General features: G+C 36.1%; 1 protein-coding gene across 1 annotated transcript in view; it reads right to left on the bottom strand.

The window, feature by feature from the left end:
* The window catches only part of LOC139971629 (magnesium-protoporphyrin O-methyltransferase-like), a 39,595-nt gene continuing 15,227 nt past the window's right edge, over nucleotides 1-24,368 (bottom strand). Inside the window, exons 2-4 of the mRNA XM_071978266.1 lie at nucleotides 22,080-22,295; nucleotides 11,914-12,120; nucleotides 1-4,046 (exon numbers count right to left, since the gene is read on the bottom strand). Of these exons, the coding sequence (XP_071834367.1) occupies nucleotides 3,861-4,046; nucleotides 11,914-12,120; nucleotides 22,080-22,295 (609 nt within the window). The 3' untranslated portion in view covers nucleotides 1-3,860. The remainder of the gene's footprint in view (nucleotides 4,047-11,913; nucleotides 12,121-22,079; nucleotides 22,296-24,368) is intronic.

Raw genomic sequence — 24,368 nt, 5'->3', positions numbered from 1 at the left:
TTTCCTTTTATGGCAAAGGTTTATTTACAATCATATTTGTCATACGTGATAATCCACGAAACCCATTAATAACCAGAAACCAACCGTAATAACTTGAAAATGCAGCAAAAAAGGTACCCAACTTGAATGGCCATATTGAGTCACAAGAAATGAAAATTGGATATTTTCCATTCGAAGTGAACATGATCATAATATTGTCACATGGTAGGTATGTCAACAATTAGTGTTGTACCAAAAAGAGAACAAAGAAAGAAAAAGGAACTTTTCAGATATACCTGGTGTTAGTGATTGGATATATATTTAACTTAGTTTCATTTAAACATTTTATTAAGGAAGAACGAAAAAATGAAAGATCATAGAACTTGATTTCGAATAAGAACAGTACAAATGGGTAAAAATCTCTTAAATGATTCATGTCTGCTATTTTCCAGATGCAAACTCAAAATGCACACTTATCAGTTTCATTCCCCCAATCCACACCACACCCCCCTCCATCTCCACTCCAACCCCAATTGCCTAAATACGTCCTACCCACACCAAAAAATTTGCTTCTGGTTTGCACCACGGCTGTTGTCAATATTCATACAGGTACTGATCAATATTCAAAAGGTACTAATGAATAAACATTATCCTACTGTAAATTGTAATTTTGTTAACGGACAGACTAATAAGGGCTGGATGGATTCTAGCAATTTTTTGCACTGTTAGTATATCAACAAAGATGCACAACCAATAAAGCACATATCTGAAAATCATCATCATAATAATAATAGTTATAATATCACCTTATATTTTGGAAAAGTTCATATATATACAACTTGAAATTGCATTTACTGGTGATTAAATAAAACAGACATACAGAGAGCACCATATCGATAATGTAATATGTTATCTTAAGATCTCCAATTAGTAATGTTAGTAAAAGAAAAAAAATGGTTTCATTTACGATATTTTGTCCTAAAGTAACAATAGCTATTGCTGATACAAAAACTTAAAACTAAAGAAATGCTTAGAAAAAACAAAAATGAGACACAGAAAAAGTACAAAATAATTTTCTGAATGAGTTGTAGCTTCTTAATGACTGCGCCTACACCCACCACCTTGAGGCAACCCCATAATCTTTGCACATGAGCTCTGAAGCCATTGTCAAGTTATATATGCAATGTTTATTCTTCCAGACAACACCATTAGGACAATTTCCTATTGCTAGTTAATGCCCTCTAATTGTCCTCTCCTATCCAGGGGAGGGAGGTTGGGGGGGGGGGTGATTTGATGTATAAAAGAGGAGGGAAATGTAACGGCATACAACGTTACTTTACGAAGGCATACAACAATACTTTACGTAAGCATACAACATAACCTAACATAGGCATACAACATTACTTTACGTAAGCATACAGCAATACTTTACGTAGGCATACAAAAATACTTTACGTAGGCATACAACATTACCTTACGTAAGCATACAACATTACCTTACGTAAGCATACATTACCTTACGTAAGCATACATTACTTTACGTAGACATACATTACTTTGCGTAGGCATACAACTTACTTTACGTAGGTATACAACATTACTTTACGTAGGCAAACAGCAATATTTTACATAAACATACATTACTTTACATAGGCATACAACATTTCCACACAGTTATGTACCACAAAGCTAACCTTTTTGGGTATGTAACAGTTAGCACTAAACATGTTGTTTGTTTCTATCAGTTATGCAACTATTTTCAGGGAGATGAAATACTTCACAATATTGTACGTAACATGGCACAACTCAGTTCACTAATGAAGTCCAACCAAGTGATTGAATGAAAATTCATGATTACATTGATGAACTATTTTATAGTAAGGAGGAAAATTCACTGGAAAATAACCACAGAAAATATGCAAATATGACTAGTGCATACTGCATAAAACAAACAAAAAATGAATTAACATTTAGAAGCTACCATGGTTACTCAGTATTTCTTACGAACATTTAAAAAAACAAAATAATAAAAAAATAAAACTTCAAATGTAATGAAAAGATAGCAGTTTTCAAACTTGAGTTTTAGACTGTCTAGTTCGGCAAACAGTATTTTTCTATCCTACACTTAATAAAGATATGAAGTACCAGTAAGTCTGACTAATGTTAATCTTCCATGACAATACCTTAATACAGGTCTATGTGTGTGCACCGAACACCACTTTCTGTGACCGTTCAATGCACTATAACAACTGACGACAGGTTCATCATGCTGGATACTCTATTGCCTTACAAGTCTGGTAAAGCAATAATCTGTATACAGCATAATTACTAATAAATTAAATTCATTCAATTAAATTCATAAACATGTTAATCATTGTTACAGCTGCTGAGGTCAAGTTTATGGACATCAATTTCAACAGAGAGAGTGAGCTGTTTCTGAAATAGTAACCAAAAAGAATAAGACCCAGATGAAAATACCAGCAAAACTGGACAAAAGTGGTTCAACACAATTGCTTCTGCTGCTGCATTTTTGAAGATTTACAAGATAAATAACACCATAAGAGTTTTAAATTACATCCATAATATGTATGTACATTCACGGCTCTGTGGAAATAGTCTGTGTGTGGTTGTTGTGGTATTATCGCTGTTAAACATCACAAGTTTGTACATAAACGGAAAACACGTTTTGCTGACTTTGCTAAAAATTATTAGTGAAGCCCTCTTGTTTTAGTTAACACTACAAATTCTCTTCAACTACTCTTGCAAAATTAATGCCACAATTGCAAAATATTTATCAAATTGCCAAAAAAATATCATAAGAAGTTTGATCAATATTCTTGGCTCTGATGACATCCAGAACCATTAAAAATTAATATTTTTGCAAAATCATAACTGCACCCATGACAACTCTAAAAGAATTATAATTTTAGGGAGGGGGAGGGATGTTATTCCTGACTGTAAATTTCATTCAAATTTGGTCTAAAGCAGACCACAATGTGGCAGATAAGGGAGTTCCATGTTTTGGGAACACCCTTTTTATCTAGGTCAGTGGTGATATCTTTTAAAAAACCTGTCAGGAAATCCAAGATGCTTAATACAAGCATCACCATACTGATGAATAACATTACTCTCACTGAAATCCATGGAACTTCTTCTAGTTGTTATATGATATAACTTATTAAGGAATGCATAATTGAGAAAGGTTAATGTACAATAATTAAACAGCAATTGTTTGCAAAAAGATTTTTTTGTTTGGCTGATGCATTTGATAACATATATATTTGTTTCTCTAGTCTGATAAATTGATGACAGTGATAATGTCTCTAGATTCCTCTTCTAGACAAACCACAAGCAGCCCAACTTAAACTTAAAACAACCACCCCCCCCACACCCTCCCATCATGTTTATCCTCCCCTATGTAAAACTTTCCCAATAATCTGAATATTTACCCAAATCAGCAAGCTTCTATTATTACGGGTCATTCACATCTATAAATTCTATTTGTCGCTCCCTATTGTGGTTAAAACTTAAGCCAATACATAACCTTCAAATGCTTGACTTTCTTGACAAGTTTATTCCACAAGAAAAATATATTAGAAAAACTTGAGGTTTACCTCAAACGTTGCCTGGCCCAAAAAAAAAAAAATTGCTTTTTCCTCAAATAGTAAAATGTTGTTTCTATTAAATCATTCGTCATATTTGTTCTATCTTTATATAATTTCACTTTTTTCAGTTTCTTTTTCATCTAGGTGACATTCTTTTTACCGGAAAGCTTTTTTAGTAAACTATAAAAAAACAGAAGACATATGTTAGAAAGATCACTATAAACACCGGTTTTCTTGGTCCATAGTGATTCTCTGAAATTCGTCCAGACACGGCATTCATCTCCGCCTCCAAATCGTTGCCTGTGTGACCACCCACTGGTTTTTACGAGCTGTTTCACGGATGAAAAACCTCATATTTTTCTCCTCGATAAGGATGAAATCTGTTCCAAGTACCCTCTTCAGTGTGTCAAATGTTGTGACGGGTCTCCCATTCTGATCGTAGTGACCTCCCAGCCAATATTTCTGAAAAGATGAAGGTTTTAACATTTATCCTGAGTTAGAGACAGCACTGATGAAGATTGCAAGGACAAACAGAGTTTATTGGCTGACAGTACCAGGCATTTAATTATACAGTTATGAGTATATCGGCATTGCCATAGTGGGAAGACGCATATTAATGAGACAGTGGGTACCTTCTTATAAATAGCTCTCTCTTGGTTTGGTAATATTTACAAGAGATACCCCAAAACTCCCTGAGAATGGTAAAACCGGAAGGAAGAGATAGTGTGCGGTGACCTGTAGGAGAGGTCACTGGGGGCGCAGTTCTAAAATTACACCAGTTACACCATTAGCACCTTGGTAGACTAGGAAAGTGTGTTAGTGTGGTAGGAGACAGGTAAGTATCGTCATTCATAAGTAATCATGTACTGACCAGTGTGTTCTCATGCACTCTCCTACTTATCTTCTTATCATTCTCACTAAACTGTTTTTTTGCAGCCAGTACGGAAATACTGCCCTCCATCATTGATCAACCAATGGGCTGGGGGGGGGGGGGGAAAGGGAAGTTAAAACTAGAATAGGTTTTGCGCTGGTTGAATTAACTATTTGACAATTTCTTCTTCTTTTTTTTTTTACAGGCAATTCGGAATTCAGATCTAACTAAAACATCTCTTTGCGGTTACAATGGTTGGACGGCTCCTAACTGGTGTCCCACAAAATGTATTGTCATGTCCATGGTTGCATTTACAAGACTTCACCTATTTATATTTCCAGTCTCTGTCTTATTTGATTTAAGATAGAGGTACACGTCTCAAATCTTTGGATCAGTGACAAAGAAAGCTATCTTGACACCCAAAATAAACAAATTGATATAAGTATTGCACTAACAGTATGTCCAGTTTGTCCAGTGATGACAAACTAACCGAAGCACTCACAGAGAGACCAAAGTAATATTAATATATTCATGATGGAATCTTTTATGAGTGATCTCCAGTCTCTTTCTAATTATTGCTCCACTGAAGACAGCAAGCTTAACTTCTCCTCTGCTGTAACACTCTTGAATGTGGTACAAATTAAACAGCTGGAGTACGAGTACAAAGGTCAAAGTTTGGTTGACATGAGTACCACAAGAGTACACAGGCTTTACCTACGAGTACAAGTTCTCAAGTTAGCATATAAACCAAATTTTATCATCACTTTGTCCAAGTCAGCCTCAAAAGCTGCTCGAAAGAAATCCATCTATAGTTGTATCTGGACGCCCGAGCTTTCTCCGAGCTTTGCATGAGGAGTTTTGATCGTGAGTTGCAGTGAATTATCATCCTACCACCTTTGCCATTTGATTGAACCACTATCAGTACACCGCCAAATCAAATAATCGGGAGCTTCATGTCATGTTTTGACAGCTGTTATTACCATTAGATGGATAATAATACCTGTAAACCACCAACCATTGCACACTAATAGGAAAAAAACCAGTTGGTTAAACAAGGAGAGTCACTATACTTCACTAAAACTTCCATCTTCAGTACATGACTAACTATTAAGAAGATATATACAGTTGAATAATTAATGTTTCTTCAGCATCTGATATTTGGTCAGGCAATAAGTTCACTGTGTAAGGGGAGATTCTTCGTCAAAATATAATTTGTTACGGGAAGATTTCAGTCTAGACCTGATCATTAAACTATCTACGCTTTTTATATTCTAAGGTGATCTCAAGACCACAAAACGTTCTACCGTCATAAACACAATGAGTTCCAACTTAAAATGAACATCTTATCTGAATCTTATGAGAGTTAGTCTCTTGTTTGTCCTATTGACGTTAATGTCATGGAACTACAACCATGTGGTTTATGTGGTAGTAGGCTGCTAGACTAGGCCTATAGGTACGACACATCCGCCGCCAAAATGTAACAGTCCTTTTTATGCAACTTCAGACTGAAGGGTTTTTTTTGCTTAAAAAGTAACAGACTTAGCTAACAATATAAACCGATCTGTTATGACATAAACATAACAAACTACCAATATAGCTTGACTTCAATATGTGTTTACCTGGCAGGAGGACACATAATTTACATTTCTAACACCGATGGCATGTTAAAAAAAGAAAGAAAAATGACAGGTAGAAAGCTCCTTCAAACCTGATAAGTCACATCAGCTCCTTGGGTTCAAAATCATAGACGACAATCATTTTTTTTGTGTGTGTTATAGCTTACAGGTATAATAAATCTGTTAGCTTCATGTCAACAGCAGGCAGCAAAGATTAAATTTAATACAGCATGTTATCAGAGATAACATGTTGGGTCTTTTTTTTATTCTGTTCATGTTTGCGTTTGCCGAGCTGACTTCATGACCTGTGTATTTCACGAGACACTTTGACCATGGATCCATCCAATAATTAACCAGAGGATGCAACTGTACATGCCTTGATCAAAGGGTCATTTCTCAAAGAAGTTAATTGCAAAATTGTATTGCAAAGTAACATAGGATGGCAATGGTGTTTCGAATCAGCTGTCGCACATTAAAATTAATGACAGCCTCTGAAACAATCCTGCGCAAGTTAAGATGAACCACTTTCAGATCTGTCTTTAATACTTTAATCATTTACTGTCTTGTAAAATCAAGGAGATCAGTTTTACCTTTCACATTTCTTGTTGTACCATTAAACCATTAATATAATGGAAGAATAGTGAATATTTTTAGTTCCTGGTATTGTACAGCAACCTTCTATTTCAGAGCCAGGTTTTCACAATGGTTTTACAAGTTACTTCCTTTTGAAACCCTTCCTTTATGTATGACCAACACATTTATAAAATATTCCTTGTCATGCCACTGTCATGGTGCTCATTAGTCACCTCTTGACTCCATTTGTCATTTGTCTCCATGTTACCAGTTCACTCTAGACATGGTTGACTTAGAGCAAGAGTACAGAGGTTGTTAGGACGCAGGTAAGTGAGGAGCGAAGGAAATGCTTTCGCTACGCTAGGCAATCTGAAGTTCATGGACTTTGTTCAAGGTAGACGAAAAATAAATAAAAGCAAGGATAAAGAGGCTCTATACAGTGCAGACTTGAATATAAATATTTATGAGGGGTGGAATTTTTTGGTCAATTCGCATATATGTGACACCATCTCTCCACTCTTACATGATCATCACTTCTGTAATTAGACATTGTATTCTAACAGGACTGCCAACTTCCTCCTCTCTTTAGCTGATAAAACTGATTTCAAAGGAGATATTCCAAGATAGAATTGAACTTTTAATCACATTCACATGTAAACGCATGTATGTCACCTTCAATGACAAACAAGCCACTAACAATTCTTTTGTATAGTAGTTTATACAGAAATATGACAGTATATAAGTCAATCCAGACAAAATGAAGCTACAACAATTGATGATATTTGAGTTTAGGGCCAGTAAGAATGCAAAGATTTTGGTTTTTAATATTTTTTCTTCAATTTCTTTTAAAACAGTTGTGATGAAATGAAAAGCACAAAAAAGGTTGATTATATCATAGTGTTAGGTCTACACAAATGATTTCATTCCTCTCAACACACAAAAAAAAAAAAAAAAATCAAAGAAAATAATGGAGATTCCAGAATGCCAAAATGCATTGGGGTTTAAATGACTTCATAACACTAGACTTCTACTTGTTCACCAGAAATACTGTAGCTCTAATAATATAAATGTCCTCAACCACTAGTGATTTGGATGTTCAATTACACTATTGGCATGATAAATGCAGGTCAGTCAACTGTATATGGCGATACACACCTCCACCATAAACAATACAGGGTACTGTTGTACTCAATGTGATGCATCCCATACACCAAACTGAGAAGTATCCATGATTCCTATCTTGAGATATAATGTTTAAAGGTTTTCAGAGTTTGACCTCTGATGACCTCAAATGGCATTTGACCTACACCAACAACCACAGGATTCTTGTACTCAATATGGAAAATCCATATACCATGTATAATTAAACATCCATAATTTCTACCATGAGATATCATGCTTAAATGGTTTTCATAGTTTGACCACTGGCAACCTAGATGACCTTTGACCTCCACCTGAAACAATTGAATTAATCTACTGTATTCAATATAATGCATCCACTTGCAAAGTATGAAAAGTATCCATGCTTTCTAACTTGACATATCTAACCTCTGTTGACCTCAGAATACCTTTGACCTCCATCAAAACTTCCTCTCAATATAAGGCATCCATATACAAGGTGTGAAGTTAGAGTTATCCTTCTCAAGATATTATGTTTACAAGGTTTTTACGTTGACCTCTGGTGACCCCAAATGACCTTTGACCTCCACCAAAAACAAAACTGTTCTTCCTTTCAATAGAGTTGTACCCTTCTTGAGATATCATGTTTACAAGCTAGGCATCACAAACAAACACATACACACACCACACATACACAGGCCATTATCACTGTATATAGCTTAAGGGCTTAGAACTTCAGTACACTAGTATCAAACCTGCACATTGCTCAATCTAGTGAGATGTTGGCTCCCCATATTAATATTTCTACTGGCAAGTTGGCAACATACAATTAGTTTTATTCTCGATGCAGTAATAATGTCTCTTCCTACCTGTAGAGTATGTTGCTCAATTTATTGCACTTAATACCGGAGCGAGTTATCACTTGTACAGAGCCACAGACTCTCCACAAATCAGTGAAGGTTAACACTCTCATACATGCTCTATCAAGGATGGGTGTAGCCTGAACAAACAAACAATTACCTTGCTCAACAATTAACCATTTCCATCTCCAAACAACCTTGTTCTAAAAGCTATATTTAGGTAACGTAAAGATTTAAATATAATGGTTGAAAAAAGAAAACAAGAATATTTTGTGAGAGAAGACAATGGAAAACTGACAATATTTAGCTAGAATGAACAGCTGCTTAAACATCACATCAATGTATTAATTAACAACAATATTTAGTAGAGTGACTAGAGTCCAGACAGATGTATACAGTAAGTATCGTCGCTTGTAAATACCAAAACCAGGTAGTTTCTGGGTATGTTACAAATATGTTTTTTCAAAAATAGCAATGATTAAAATATTGTTATGAGTATGCGATGCCCCACATAATCGATAAACCTGCTTGGTTTTTTTCAACAGAAAATGTTTAACGCTGCAAGTCTAGTCCTTGCCCACCAGAAACCCACAACTTCTGTAAGTGATCAGTGAGTTATTCTGTACACACTATCCACTATGAATTTATTCTTCTCAACCAAAAAATTTAACAAGTAACTAAGTTTGTCTACAACACTTGATGGTAATATTATGCTTCAGCCCCAATATGAATATGCAAAATTAGACTAGGTTTATCTACTATCTAGTAATCTTCTTTGTCCAAGGTGATTTAGCGTTTTGCTTGAATAATTTTGGTTCGTTTGAAAAGTAAATAATTTCTTCTGGTGTTAACCATATATGGTATTTTTACTCTTACTATTAAAGTTGATGTTAATAGCTAAATTAGGAACAGCTGTTTCAAGTACAAAGTGGCAGTAATTCATTTGCATACCCTTACTCCTTCAAAACACTTGATTTCTATGTTAAATTTTTATTATGTTGTTCCTCCTTAGCCTGTGGTTCAAAGACTTTGCCACTTTACAACAAATGTGCTACACTGGCCTACTGTTTCCACTCTGATAATTTATTTACTTTCATTTAATTTTTCTTCATATTATATCAAAATAAATAATTTCCACTTATTTTAACCAGGTATCAAAGGATACCGTACGAGTAACGTTACAATAATATACACAAATGACGAATTCCTCAACAACAGCAGCTACCTTGAACTAAGTAAGACAGTTTACATTTACAGTAGATGTGTTTGTAATCAATCCATACACTAACTTTGAATCATTACTCCCGTTTTGACGGTTCGCCCTTTCAAGTTTCAACCGTGGAGCAGACGGCTCTGTTTACGTTATGCCATGCTTAGTTAGCTCAAATATAAACCATGTATTTATACCAGTGCGTTCCACTCTCCCTGACATTTCATGTTTACAAACTGTCAATAGTTTATAACTGTTTTGGAGTAATTAAGATGAATTAAAAGTTGGGAAACATTTTAAAGATGACCTCAGACAAAAGCTACAATTATTCTTATGTTCCTAAAAACTGAATGTAGTCTGTTCTATTTTTCTATAAATCCTTCTCTTTCGTTCTATTTCTACAGATAAACTATATGTCGTTAATACATTATATATAAAGCCTTCATAGGTGTTGTATGTGTTTCTACTGGTTGTTATATCCAAGTTCAATAGAACTGATACTAAAATATTTGGAATGGTTCGATAGAATGTTTTCATAGCATAGCATATTGTCACCTTAGTACATTAATAGACAGGTGTTACAGCTATTCACAGTTTTGCAATGTTAAGTCTTTAACTCACGGATCTGAATGGGCTGTGAGTTATTTGCATCCAGACACTCAAAGTGATGTCAGAACTACAACTGATGTCATTAGCTCATCTTTACGGAATTAATATTTAAGTGTACACTTTATAGGGGCTTTTCTGAAAAGACGACTATCAGGAATTTTTGGGGTCTCTTATGTTTCTTTTACCGATATACCCAAAGTGTAGTGATGCATGTTGTGATTATTGACACCTAACAGTTCTTCAGGATTTTTGGAAAATCTTTCAGAATTAAGGATTGTTATTTTTTGGACATTTTTTCATTATTGTTTAACTTGTTGACTATAAGACGGAATAATTTATCCGGTAACGCATGGCAAAATGCAATTCAAACTGAGTAAAATTGCTACATATGGGCAAAGATGCATAGCAGTTTCTGAACACAGGAACCATAGTATTTTACAAAGCTCAGAGCTTTCAAAACTGCTATGCAAAGTTGGAACAGTAACTTATTCCCTGTAAGAATTGAAGAAATATTCATCACCACTCCACTACACCCCCCCCCCTCCATTTTCAACCTAAATTACAGCTTCAAAAAGTAGTTCTTATCACAAGTGTTTTACTTTTCTGGTGTAGGAAGCTCTCAGACTACCCCATCAACGACCCCAACACCCCCCTCTTTATAACATCCTGGATTTGCCCCTGTGAGTGTTCAAGTTTAATGAGAACTGCATTTTATTTCTAACCACAGACTATACATAGGCAAAACAACACTTTCAGCACAAAGCTACCATACTGTAATAAGGAACTGAGAAGACAACCCTTAGACACCCACGTGCTCATGGAAGTTACATGATCCTTTCTTCCTTAAAGTGTGATCGCAGAACGGCGTACGGTACCTGTACAAACACCTACTGTACTAAATGAGGAACAGGGAAGAACCTGAGGAAATTTATTACACCTTTTAACACTTGAAACAGTTTTAAGTAACATTTCTTAGGGATAATGTAAAGGATAGAGGGTTATGTATGTATGTGTGTTTGTATGTATGTATGAATTTTAGATCCTCCTGCAAGCAGGAACTCGCGAAGAAGCCATCATTGGCTTATCAACCAGTGATGATTGGTGATAGAGAACTCGCTGTGATAACAAACTGTGAGCACAACAAGAAGCCGATTGGATTCATGTGGATAAGAACATACAATAGGATAAACCAGGTGTCCTCAGATGGGTACATTTGGCAGACAGAGAACATGCAGCTGTGCTCCAGGCTGGCTCAGCAAAGGCACAGTGCTAGCCAAAAATGCTAAAAGCTACTACACACTGGATAGATTGGTTGCAGCAAACATCTGCACCATGTTGAACAGAGACAGATAAAGAGTGCAGTGAATGAAATACTGTAGTTAGGTAAATAGGAAAGTGCAATTGTGGAGTGGGAGACAGGTAAGAGAGGAGTGAAGTAAACATCTAAAACTCTCTAAATCTGGATACTCACCTTAGGAGTAAACTGTGTTAGCCATGTACAAGGTGTAGTAAGGACCAGCAACCCTCCAGATGCAACCAGGTTTGGTAATCTCTCTAGAAACTTGTATGGATTCGGTAACCTACAAAGGAGATTTGCTGCCACCACACAGCCAAATTGACCAAAGTCCAATGAAAGATCGCAGGCATCACCTTGAACAAACTTTGTTCTAGTTCTGTCCTACCAAGAAGAAGAAGAAGAGGAAGAAGAAGAAGATTTAAAAAAAAATGTCCAACATGAGAAAAACTTGACACTTTTATAATTATAGTTGTATACCAATTGTTATGATATTTCTGGGTTCGAGAAATTCATGGCATTTGTACGACGAGACTACTTGTGGGTTCTTTTGCAGAATCTGCTGAATAGTGGAAAAATAGTATTTAGTATTGAATGAAACATCATAATAGGATGCTGAATAACATACAGTAATTAAAGACTTATCGACATCTTCATTCTGTAATTTTTTTTTTAAGACTTTGCTGGTGATAAAGGCAATCTCAAAAGTTGCACATAAACTAGTACTTTCAAGTTGAAGGACTCCCAAGAAATGTTTAAATTCCGACTAAGCACAAGCATATATGAAAACATGCTACTTTAACCAGAGTTTGCTGGCCTCACAGCATGTAGCTTATCACCTCAAGCTGACAGGTGTCAGTTGTTTGTTGAGGTATTTTCATGGTCAAGGATGCTGTAAACAAAATCATATTTATCAGGAATATCAAATAATTCTCTCTACAGTATGTGATGTCTTTGCAACTCAGTTACGTGCTCAGTTTGCAAAGGTGGTGAGGGGCAATTTACGATTTTTTTTTCCCTGAACAATTTTGTTTATAGGGGAGGGGGGGGCATGAACTTTTATTGGCGGTCTGTAGGTGGATAAACAATTTTACGATGGAGGGGGGGGGAGGCACTGTGGATTTGTTCAATGTGACTCCTATGTAGTAGTGGGTGTTCCCTGTTAAGAAAGTTTCAAAGACATCAAATGGTGCATTCGAAGGCATGTTTCAACTAAAAATAAGATTTGTAATTAGGACTTAATGCAAAGTTGCCCTAATGAATACTTTGAATTTTGAAAAAATTCCCAGATTGAACATACAGTAAGGTGCGTCACCCACCCCCCCCCTAGTACAAATTTAATCGTCTTTTAACCCTCAATTGTGTTCAATAACTCACGTTATCTATTATTAATTATTAGTGAGTCACCCTGTCTAGTCCTGTCTAGTAACAAAATGAATCGCAACTCGAGATAACAAAATGTCTGCCTTACATGTAAAGAATCGGCGATATAAATATCTTTAGGTTCTGGGTGACAATTTTGAGCAGACTGCTAGAAAACCAATACCAGTATTTATATTGCTATAAGAGCAGCAGTGCTCTACTAGGTAGATTAAAATGTTGTTTGTTTGGTAGAAACTCAGTATCAGTAGTGAGAGCGTGGTGGCCAATTGGCTAAGGCGTCGGACTTTTGATCCAAGGATTGCTGGTTCGATTCATGCCTAGTTCATCATTACGCTGTGTCCTTGGGCAAGATGCTTTATCTCACTTGCCTCTCTCCACCCAGGGGTTAAATGGGTGGGTACCTGTGAGGTATTAACTTGTCATTGGGAGCAGTATATAACTGCTGCCGACTGGAGGGATTGTCTCTGGGACAGGTTATCATTGACCAGGGGTAACATAACGTCTATAAAGCGCTTTGAGACCTATCGCTGGTGGAAAGCGTTATATAAAAATCAAATATTATTAAATATTATCATCACTCTGAGCCAGATGTATACAACTGGTTCAGAGTCACTCACTTCAAGACTAGACCCTTGACAAATGCACAAGTAGATTTACTATACTTGGGTGCCAGGAAGTGGAGCTGATGTTAACTACAAGTAGGATGTTAGGACACAAAAATGCAACCAGCAAGTTTTTAACATATATGCATACAATTAAGTCTCACAGACCGTACTGTATACATCATACTGCATACTAGCAATCCATGTGCATGTTATATAGCCATTATTTTGTTTTCACTATATCCACATTTGAGTATATTTAGTATTATTTACTTGCTATATTTCTAAAACGTTTTATCGGTCAAACACTAGCACATGTGAATATTATCTAATATCGCACTCAGAAAACGTCTGAAAAAACGTGTGATCTCAGTGAAACAAGACTATCACCAGAATAGGCTTCTATACAAGTTTCGCGAATGGTGCTTTCCTGTCTCTATTCTACATACACTTAATCTACCTAGCCTACAACAGTTGGTAACATTTAAACACTGCGCCCCCACATAACACCTAATACCTCTTCCTTCCAAATCTACCATCCTCAAGGCTTACAACTGTTTCTCTAGTGTGATTTACATCCATTGGAAAGTTTATGGTGAAGTTTCTGAAGGCAGCTAGGACCTAGATTAAGTGCATAAGTAAAATGGAGACAAGTAAGAGAGGAGTGAAGTCAATATGTATGTTACAATAGGCCAAGTACTTGTACTAAGGAAACCACCATATTGTATGTAAACTGAGCTATATAATCAAATGTTCAGTCTTGCGTGACATGCATGTCAAGTTCTTGAGACACCGGATGGAAAGCGATGTAGGCATTCATGGGAACAACGTGACTTCAAACTAAAAAAGGAACAATTAACATCTAGATGATTCTATTCAAATTTCTTCCAGCCATATTAGTCAAGCGTCAGTGCACTCCTGTTGAGGTGATTCTGTCTGTGTGATACAACCAAGTGCTTGTGGTTTTATCTCAACATGCATACAGAAACTTCAACCAAATGGAAATTAATTTCCAGGAATTGGCCAAAAAAGAGACTGCTAATCAGTATAAATCACGTAATGGAAATTTAGCCTACGGTATTAAACTGAGGGTAATAGCACCCTATATCTTTTAAGCATTATCATGCGGGTAAAAATTTGTTAATTTCGAAATTGGTTGAATAGTATATATCACTCACTGTCTTCAAAGCAAACACTGAATTGACACACTGTAGTGTACAGTACAGTAATGATGATGACAAGATGCATGAGCAAAGAAAGCAATAGTTGGAGATTTAACATTTGCAAGGGGTACGTTCTACCTTCATCTCAGATACAGTTTCTATGAGTATTAGTTTTTTGCAAAACAATCAATGAATTTTGTATGATCAAACAAAAGCTTCAGTAGGGTCGAAGACCTGGATGACAAAATCTAGTTTACCTCTTTCTGATTTGTAATGGCTATAAAGGAAAGTAAGAGCTGTATTCTGTGGATCTATACAAGTGCAGGGAAACTGGCAAAGGTCGCCCTTTGAACAGTTCTGTAGTTACAGTAGAGTATCCTTGGAATTGAAATCGGAGAAGAACTTCCCTGTGGAACTTCTCCAGTTTCTTCTTTTTGGGCAACGTCAATTCTTAAGTTTACCACACCTTTTATTTCATTCTCCAAAACTTGTGCTGGTATACAAGCTGACAGAGAGATCTAACTTTCAAAATTCAGAATATCCCATTTTCTCTCTGTTGATTGGACGCTGAGAAATCTTGGATTTAGAGCTAGAACATATTAAGGGACGGAGAGTGAGAACAGTCCTACAACAAATGGTTGCGCTATGTTCGGTTTCTAGAGCTACTTTTTCCATTTGTTATGAACAATGTGAGTGAGTAAACAAACCCCTGGCTAGAAATTAATAGACATCTTTGTGAAGAAAGTCATAAAACCAATCTGTTCTATAATATTATTATAAAAACGTTTATATCAATTTCAAACAAAACCATGAAGTAAAATTTAGAGGCACGTTTTATTCTGATAAAAATTTGTTCTGTATAGATGGACAAGTCAACCTAATCTCCTCGGGACTTCACAAAATGTACATTTTGAGACTGATCTCTATAAATTCTGTAAATTTGCAAAACTAAATTCAGAAAGAAAAATTGACAAAAAGTGGGTCCTGGTGAATTTATACCACAACAAAGAAACTTTAAAACGTTTTCTTCCATTTTGAGCTAATTAACTGAACTAACTTGCGACCAGATAACTGAACCAATTTGCGATCAGATAACTGAGGGTGGTACTGTTGGTACTTATTGACCTGATAGTTTGTGGGAACCGCCCACTAGACAACAAAGAGACACATAAAACACACAATTCACCATCCATTGTTTTTTTGTTTTGTTTTGCTATCAGTTTTGTTCATATTTCTGGAAGCTGAATGACCAGTTTGTTGCACAATGATCATCAGTGAGGCTTCCCAACCAACACAGGTTCCAATGTAAAAAAAGTCTATGCAGTTGTTATGGCATTAATAAGATTTGCAGGGGGTGTCAGCTGTCAACATCAATATACTGTGGGAAAACTCAGATGAAACTACTGTAATATAAGAATTACCACATGCCATCAATTTCCATCAATTTTTTATCCCTTAAAGCATGATTTTGATTGAAATGTATCTTTGAGTCACTCTGACTATTAGGTCATAGATATCATCAACACATACAGTAGTGATATATCACTTAATCTCTTTCAGATAGCGTACTGTACTGTTGGCTTCCAACCGTTTGATTTGAGAGAGGAATGATAAAAAATTTAGAGTTATCCACAAAGTTTTTGGGTACAACAATGTTCATTGTTTCGCACAAAGATAAAAGAATATTCCAGAGGAAATTTTATATTGTTGACTAATGAAAGGAGAACATATATATGGCTTGAGGAATCTTGCTGCAAACTTCGTTCTGAAACTTTGTCAGTCACAAGCAGCAAGATTCGCGCAAGAAAATGTCAGTAAGGGCGTATATGTAAACGGAGATGGAAAACACGCATTTCACTTCGGAATGGTAAATTTGGAAGGAAGGGATAGCGTGTGGTGAACCGTAGCGGCATGTCACTGAGGGCGCCGTGCAAAAACTATACCAGTGGCGTCTTAGTAGACTAGGAAAGTGCGTTAGTGTGGTAGGAGACAGGTAAGGGAGGAGCTAAGTAAATATATATACTTAGCACCCTGGTGAAATTAACGCGCAATTCCCAGATTGCATTTTCGAGATACTGATAGTTCAACTTATCACAGCTTGTACCATCCAAGTGAGTTGCGGCAGCAAACAGGTGTGATGTCAAACAACAGAATCTCCAGCATTGCTGACGAAATTGTGCAAATGACGTGACACTTGATGACTCAGGCTTACCTAAAAATCAGCATCGAAACAGTATCAAAAATTGGAAAAATCGGTTAAAAAACCTGTACCATGAGTCAGTAAATCCCTGAGCACTTTGAAATCTTGCAAAAAGAATAGATATTCAGCGACCGTGAATTATGTTCAACAACACTTTTTCAACACAAGTCTTTGGTGTCACAATCCCATGCGACTCACACCATTGCATGAAAACCATTAGACAGCCCACATGAATCAAGGATCAAATGAATGTAATTTTAATTATTCAAGATAAAGCAACTCAAACAGTAGTTGATTGATGGTTTGACAGAACCAGCAACCTTACCAGCAAGTTACATTATAAGCCAAGAAACAACCAAGAAACACTGATTAGCTGCAGAAAACTTTGAATTATTCTACTCTGCATTGTCAAATTTGTTGCTGCCAACACTTTGTGTCAATTAGTGACATACAATTAAGCATTTAGACTCAATCGAAAATGGAGCACAAAATATTTAATGGATAAGACAGTAAACATGAGAAATATACGAAGAATGTTCTTTCACTTGGAGGTGGAAAATTTGAAAGGAAATTTCAAAACAGACTGCTCTAAATTTGATTTTCTTTGGACTGCTATGAAACTGGACAATCTAGAGTACTTATAGGTAGAGCCCATACACAATGTTAGTTTTTTTTTACTGGTACCGTATGTAAATTAAATTCGGATGAAAGTTACTTTAAAATTAAGAGTAATCCCCAAAAGTTACTGGTTTGGATATTTATGAACCACGATACTCATACATGTCCACTCTCCATATGTGCAACCAAATCTACCTAGCTTACAAAAGTTGGTAACATTTTAGCACTGTGCCCCCCATTGACTTACTTCAGGGTCAACATCCACTTCCTGATACATCATTGGGTCACACACATTAAGTCTAGCATGTTGTTTAGCTTAATATAGCTGTTGCCAGTTAACCACTATTTTAGTGAATGGTGCAACTTGACTTTTGTAGGAATTCATACAGTAGAAATTATTTCAATGTTAGTTTCCACCAGAAATGTTTGTTTGAGAGTCGGCACACTAAGTAATGGACTAATGGCGATATAAGAGATGTTAGAAATCCCGTTAATGAGGAACAAGCTTACCCATCTCCTAACAAAATCAACAATTTTGCTCTACTGAGCCGCGAGTGAAATTAGTAAACTTAATAGCAATTAATACACTTGTAGTGAACGGTCACTAAACAAATGACCCCCCCCCTTCTCATTGTACCACATGAAGTGTCTTAGAGTGATATTTAGTCTTTTCTTTTTAGTGGACTGATGATGTAATGAGGAGACAGGTAAGCTTGTCACTCATCATCAAAAGCGAAGTAATGTTTCATTGCTCATTGTAACCTTTCAAAGTTCCACATCCCCTCCCTTCCCATGGTATCTTTTACTACTTCCTACCGAACAAATTTAACATAGCTCTCATGACCTAAATTTGTTTTTCAGAGAATTCGGTTGACCTAATTTACTTGAAGTAATTGTTTTTTCAAACAAGTATTAATGTATTTTACCTCCTACAGTAGCTATTGGTTGAGTCCTTGAAAAGGGACTAATACAAACATTCAATTGCAATACTATAATTAGTTAATAATTATATGAATCTTTACTATTGTGCTTGACAAATTGAAAAATATTTTCAGTTTTGATATTAAAAGGTCAACTGTTATGCCTTCCAATTCTTCAAAGTTTGCCAATCTGTCCAAATGTGAAATCCTGGAGGTTTTCTTAATTTCAAAATAATTCCCTTATATGAAGATGATATTAATCCGTAGACAGTTTAATTTCTAAATGTAGGCAAATGGGCGTTAGAAATGATAAAGAAAGGCTTGATGACAATGAAGGTGACCGGTAACTGTTTTTTGTTGTATAATATGAAAACGATACTGTGCAGCCCTTTAATAATATTCTCAACAGCATATACCCACCATTGTAGTGATTCCATTGTGTTCATGTACACAGTATACAAATTAGTCTATGCTAAAACAGTACTGTGGGTAAACTGGTATTACTGTATTACAATCACTTGTAATCTTTGGTGCTATATACGACTGTACACCGCACTGTATCTATAACAGATTCTACAAACAGCTTCATCCACTCAGGCCTCGGGGAGATAGTCCTTGCATTATACAGGAAGTTATTTAGTCATTCTAAATGCTAGCCGCACTCATCAAAGTAAAATATATAGAATATAATTAAACCATCTGTCATCTCTACTAAGCTGTTAAACGGTTTAGATGCTTTAGAAAGTTTTTTTGCCAGCTAAAGACATTTGTTTGGCAATGATCTCAGCCCGGTCTGCATGTTCACCTTTGGTCGAGAGAGTTCCTGCTGGCAGCAGCTGTCAGAATGATTTTCAAATTTTCACTAATTCAAACAATGTGGGATATTGTTTTATCTTTTCTCCGGTGCTAACTGAAACAGTTACAGGATTCTGATGTTCGTAAAATGATAATGTTCTACATGAAGTACCAGATGAAGGTGACCAATATATATACAGTAAGAGACAGGGGAGGGGAGCAGGGGGGAGGATGTTAATGTGCTGTGCTTGGTTCAGCCTTCAAAATGGAAAGTAAATTTGGACATCCTTAAGAGTACACAACATTTTTTCTTCATTTATGCCAAGAGATAAGATTAGAGCAGTATTCTGTTGGTACTACAACCAAAAATCCCAATAGTTAAGCAAATTTGCAGAATTGGATATGAAAAATTGTAAAATATGAGAGAAACCATAAAAACGATCCTGGAGTGGGTGGTGAATCACACATAGGAGGCAGGAGATGAGCGATTTAAATTAGCAAAGTATGCAAACCTATTCTTGCATAGAATGCGTTAGAAAAATCTAATAGTGATTTCAATATCAAAGTGTATAATTTCACAAATTAGTGATGCATGTTTTTTTGGCCTGGTAATGCAAACTGAACTGATATTAAAAACTGGCGCAAACAAGAAGCAGAGTTTAACGAAGCGTTCATGTCTGCGATTCTGTACAATACTGCTTTAAATTGATGAAATTCTATCAGTCTTCCTGTCAGACAGCATCAGTTATATTCCAAGATATGACTTGGGGATTGTTATGATATTAAGATCAGATAATTTAAAATATAGAAAATAGTTTCTGATAAAACTAGGACACGTGCGTAATATACATGTTGTAGACAGCTAAACTAAGACCTGCAAATTAAAGTAAGTTAATCCGTTGTTTTTCTCAAATAATCTTTCAAACTGACACAGACAGTATATCCCACAAGGCTTTGCGGAATTAATGCAGAAATTGTTCAAAATCGCATCGCAACCGAGACTTACTGGTTTGGGTATTTAGGAGTGACAAATGTTCTTACCTGTCTACACTCTATGCATGCACTTTTCACATCTACCTAACACACAAAAGTGGTTATGTTACATCCAGGACACCATCAACACTGGAACAGTAATTCCAAAACTCACCAGGATTGGATATTTACCAGTGACAAGCTTACCTGTCTCCTCACAACCTCAGCACTCTTGCTCTACTATGTTTCGAGTGAACTGGTAACCATTTAACACCCTGTGCCCTCTATGACCGAACACCCCCCCCCCCCCGGTCAAAGACATCCTCTCTTATTCTACCAGCCAAAGTGTTAAGAACATTTGATTGCTTGGTCTTGGATTTTTCATTGGTTGGAATCTTATCGAACGGTGCAGCCCATAAACTAAAATGACTGATAGTTTCATTCCTTGTAATCAAGATCAACATGTGATCAACACATTGCATCGAAACTTACTGGTTTGGTAATTTAGGAGTGATGAGGTTTACCCGTCTCCACACTGTGCATGCCATTTCCCACATCAACCTAACCTACGAAATACAGTAGGTCTACATTGGAACAGTTATCACAATGCCCCAGAAAGCTAAAATGACTGATGGTTTCATATATTGTGAACCAGAAGAATTGTTGCCAATCTAGACACACCAGACTGTACTGTTAAATTTATTGATGTCTACCGATTAAAAACCAAAACAGTGACAGTAAGGTTGCTAGGTCACCCAACTGTAGACACTGTGGGCCTCTAGAGTAAACATAGGCATGCATGCATGTAAAGAAGGGAGCAATATAAATTGTCAGATGCAAAGCAAAATGCCTCTTTAAGATAAAAACACAAAGCTGCATATACCCCCATACTGAGCCTATAAAAAAGGAATACCCACAAATGTATGGTATTTGGGTATTTACCACAATACAGTACTGACATATATCTCTTGGTACATACATCATATGTACACCCAGACCTACTTACTAAGATACAAATATGTAAGCAAATTTGCACTGCAAGTCTCCAGTCCCACTAATCTCTTGAGGTCAATGCCCTCTGCATTCCCTTAGGTACCATTCCCAAGCTTACAGCCTGGTTTTTGCTAAGGATTTTACCTCAACTCGAATGAGCTTCCTAAAGTAGCGTTGCCTTTTTCAGTCTTTAGATTGCTTTGAATCATACTACAATCTAATGGTCACATCTTAAGAAAAGTCCAAACCTTACTGGTTTGGATAAGCCCCCAAATCCCTCCCTTTACAAGAAAAGGATACTTATCAGGCTGGAAAGGACGTTTAGGATATCTAGAATCGGATGGAAGAAAAATCTCCCGAAACTTCCACTACCGTAAGGATGAAATCGAAAGGAAATATTCCGATCGAAAAAAACGCATGTAGGCACTTAAAATGGTAGAATGAGAAGGGCAATGACCGGGAGCCAGTCATAGAGGGTGCACAGTGTTAAAGGGGTTTAGAACAAGGACATTCTAGGCAATGTAGAACGTGGTGCTAAGGTTGTGAGGAGACAGGTAAGCGAGAAGCGAGGTAAATTGAATAAAATCACATGATCGGCCTTATCTTTTGAATGAGTACTATAAGAAAAGGAAAAAAAACTTGCTGGTTGGCACCTTTGTAGGTCTCACTAATTATTTATTAATTTCACAACACTTACTACTCTAGCATCTATTCTGGCTGTGTACGTGGAATGGACATCTCCCTCTTCACACACGTTATAGGGCATTTCGCCATCTTGCTTCAACTTATTGCAAGCATCTACGAAAGGCTGACTCTGCTCCAGTCCGATGCATTCTTCAAACTCTCTGGCCAGTTCAAATGTCGTTCTGCCGAGACCACAACCAACATCAAACGCTCTGTTGGGAAGTTTTGACTGATAAAGAAGAAAAAGATATTGTTTTTGAATAGTCAAGTTTGATCTTTTTTCTTTTTGACTCTTTTTTCTTACAACAATTGTTTAAATAATACATATCATAAGTTATTCAATTATAATCATATTTAACACCTAGCTGTACAAATATAAGTCCTGATTGGTTACAACATGTGTGATTTTCCGAAATGGAAAATTCCTAACACTAAAGAGCTACCAAACACTTTGGATGGTCAAATGAGGGTGGTACACCGAATGGGCTGGTCACCAGGAGGAAACGGGGGCTAAAGGGTTAACAAGAGCTGAAATAAACGGTACAGCGAGTGTGCAGTTGTTGTGGGGAGACAGGGAGTGAGGTCAATATACAAGTATCTGAGGCTATTGATTTTCTACCCATGCCTCTGTAGTCTGTACACCAAATGATAGGAATGACTAGTACTACAGCACACGCTCTGCCAATAATGTGCTCTCTCATATGTTCCCCAAAATGAAGTGTAAAGACACAATTGTGTGCTCTTATCATCCATTCAACTTCTATATGGTGAATTATAAATGTAGTTTATTCATAATGCTACAGACAATTCTAAGAAAGTTAAATATATGCTAATTTGACTTTAGGGAACTACAGTACAATGGCAGTAATTATACTGACAAGTTACACCTAATTTTTTCTGTTTGAAAAAAAGCATTTCTGGTAGTTTGTATTTAGTAGTTTGAGCATATTACTCTCCCATAAAACTAACATCTTTTTATAAATGCCAAATTAATATAAATGGTTTCCTTGATTCACACAAATACAAGTTTATTTTTGTGTAATTGTTTGGTATGTTTGGTACTAAAATGGTTGATCAAATGCCAACCCCCCCCCCCAAAAAAAACACCTCTGCTTAACATTTGTTTTGACAAAATTCAACACTTAATGTAACCTACAGTATAGTAGTGTACATGTGCTAAACTGACATAGTAGATACATGCACTTTAACACAGCCTATACCTAACAAGATAATCATGTTGAAATTGTTCTTTTCAAAAGTTAGTTGTAACTGTTGAGGCTGATGACAAGATGATTGTCTTTTCTGGTGGAGAAGAAATCCTCAGAATGCGATCAAAACGTAACACTACTAAATCAGTCTGGTGGGATATAAACAATTTATGGAATGCAACCAACTCTACTTTTTGAATCAGCCTTATGACTTAACATTGAAATATGTTTTCTGAAATCGTTTAACTCTGTTACTCGATTGTGTCCATTGTAAAGAATGAAAGAAAAAAAAGAAAAAAATCTTCAAATATTCTTTCTAGACCTTTCTTATTGTGCTTGTTGTATTTACATCATTGAAACAAAGGATATGGTGGTATTTCAACACAATTAAGATCATCCAAGAAAATTCTGGATGCGTTCTGCTCTTTCTTTACTAGGTCTCAGCATGGGGCCATTCTTTTTTCTAATTATACCCATAATTTTGTCCAAATTTCATCAAGATACGAAGACTGTAGATCTGTGCATGCTGGTAACATATATACTCCAAAGGGTAGATATGTAGAAATTAAAAATATTTTAAAAAAAAGAGTGAACTTTGCCAGCTCAAAGTCTTAAGTGCGTCAGGATCTACCAAGCTACCATACTCTATGTTAAGCCACAACTCCTAACCACCACCACAGAGTGATGTACTGTACCACGAATAAAAGAACCACTATCATCACCCCTTATCTTTGCTCCTTCCTGGTAAACACAAATGAGCCGTAATTATTTACATAATCTCTTGACTTTTCACCACAGGAGGACCAACATTATTCAAAATATTATTTGAGGTTGAATGAAGAAAAACAAAACCAGGGTCTCAAATACTTAACACTATTTGAGGGTGCTTTTTATGACTGTTATGAACTATATAAATATATTGTTTCATACAGTAAAACAACTGCATCTCTTTATCATTTTGTCCTTCATCTACTGTAGGAATAATGGGGGTATGAACTATGAATTTCTCTGCTAATGCAATGTCAGAGATATTATGCACATAAATTGGGGGTGAGATCAGTTATATCTTTAACATTCACATATACCTATATATT

This window comes from Apostichopus japonicus, chromosome 8 (genome assembly GCF_037975245.1).
Source record: "Apostichopus japonicus isolate 1M-3 chromosome 8, ASM3797524v1, whole genome shotgun sequence".
Classification (NCBI taxonomy): domain Eukaryota; kingdom Metazoa; phylum Echinodermata; class Holothuroidea; order Aspidochirotida; family Stichopodidae; genus Apostichopus; species Apostichopus japonicus.
The sequence above is the reverse complement of the archived record's forward strand: the minus strand, read 5'-3'. Positions and strand labels throughout refer to the sequence as shown.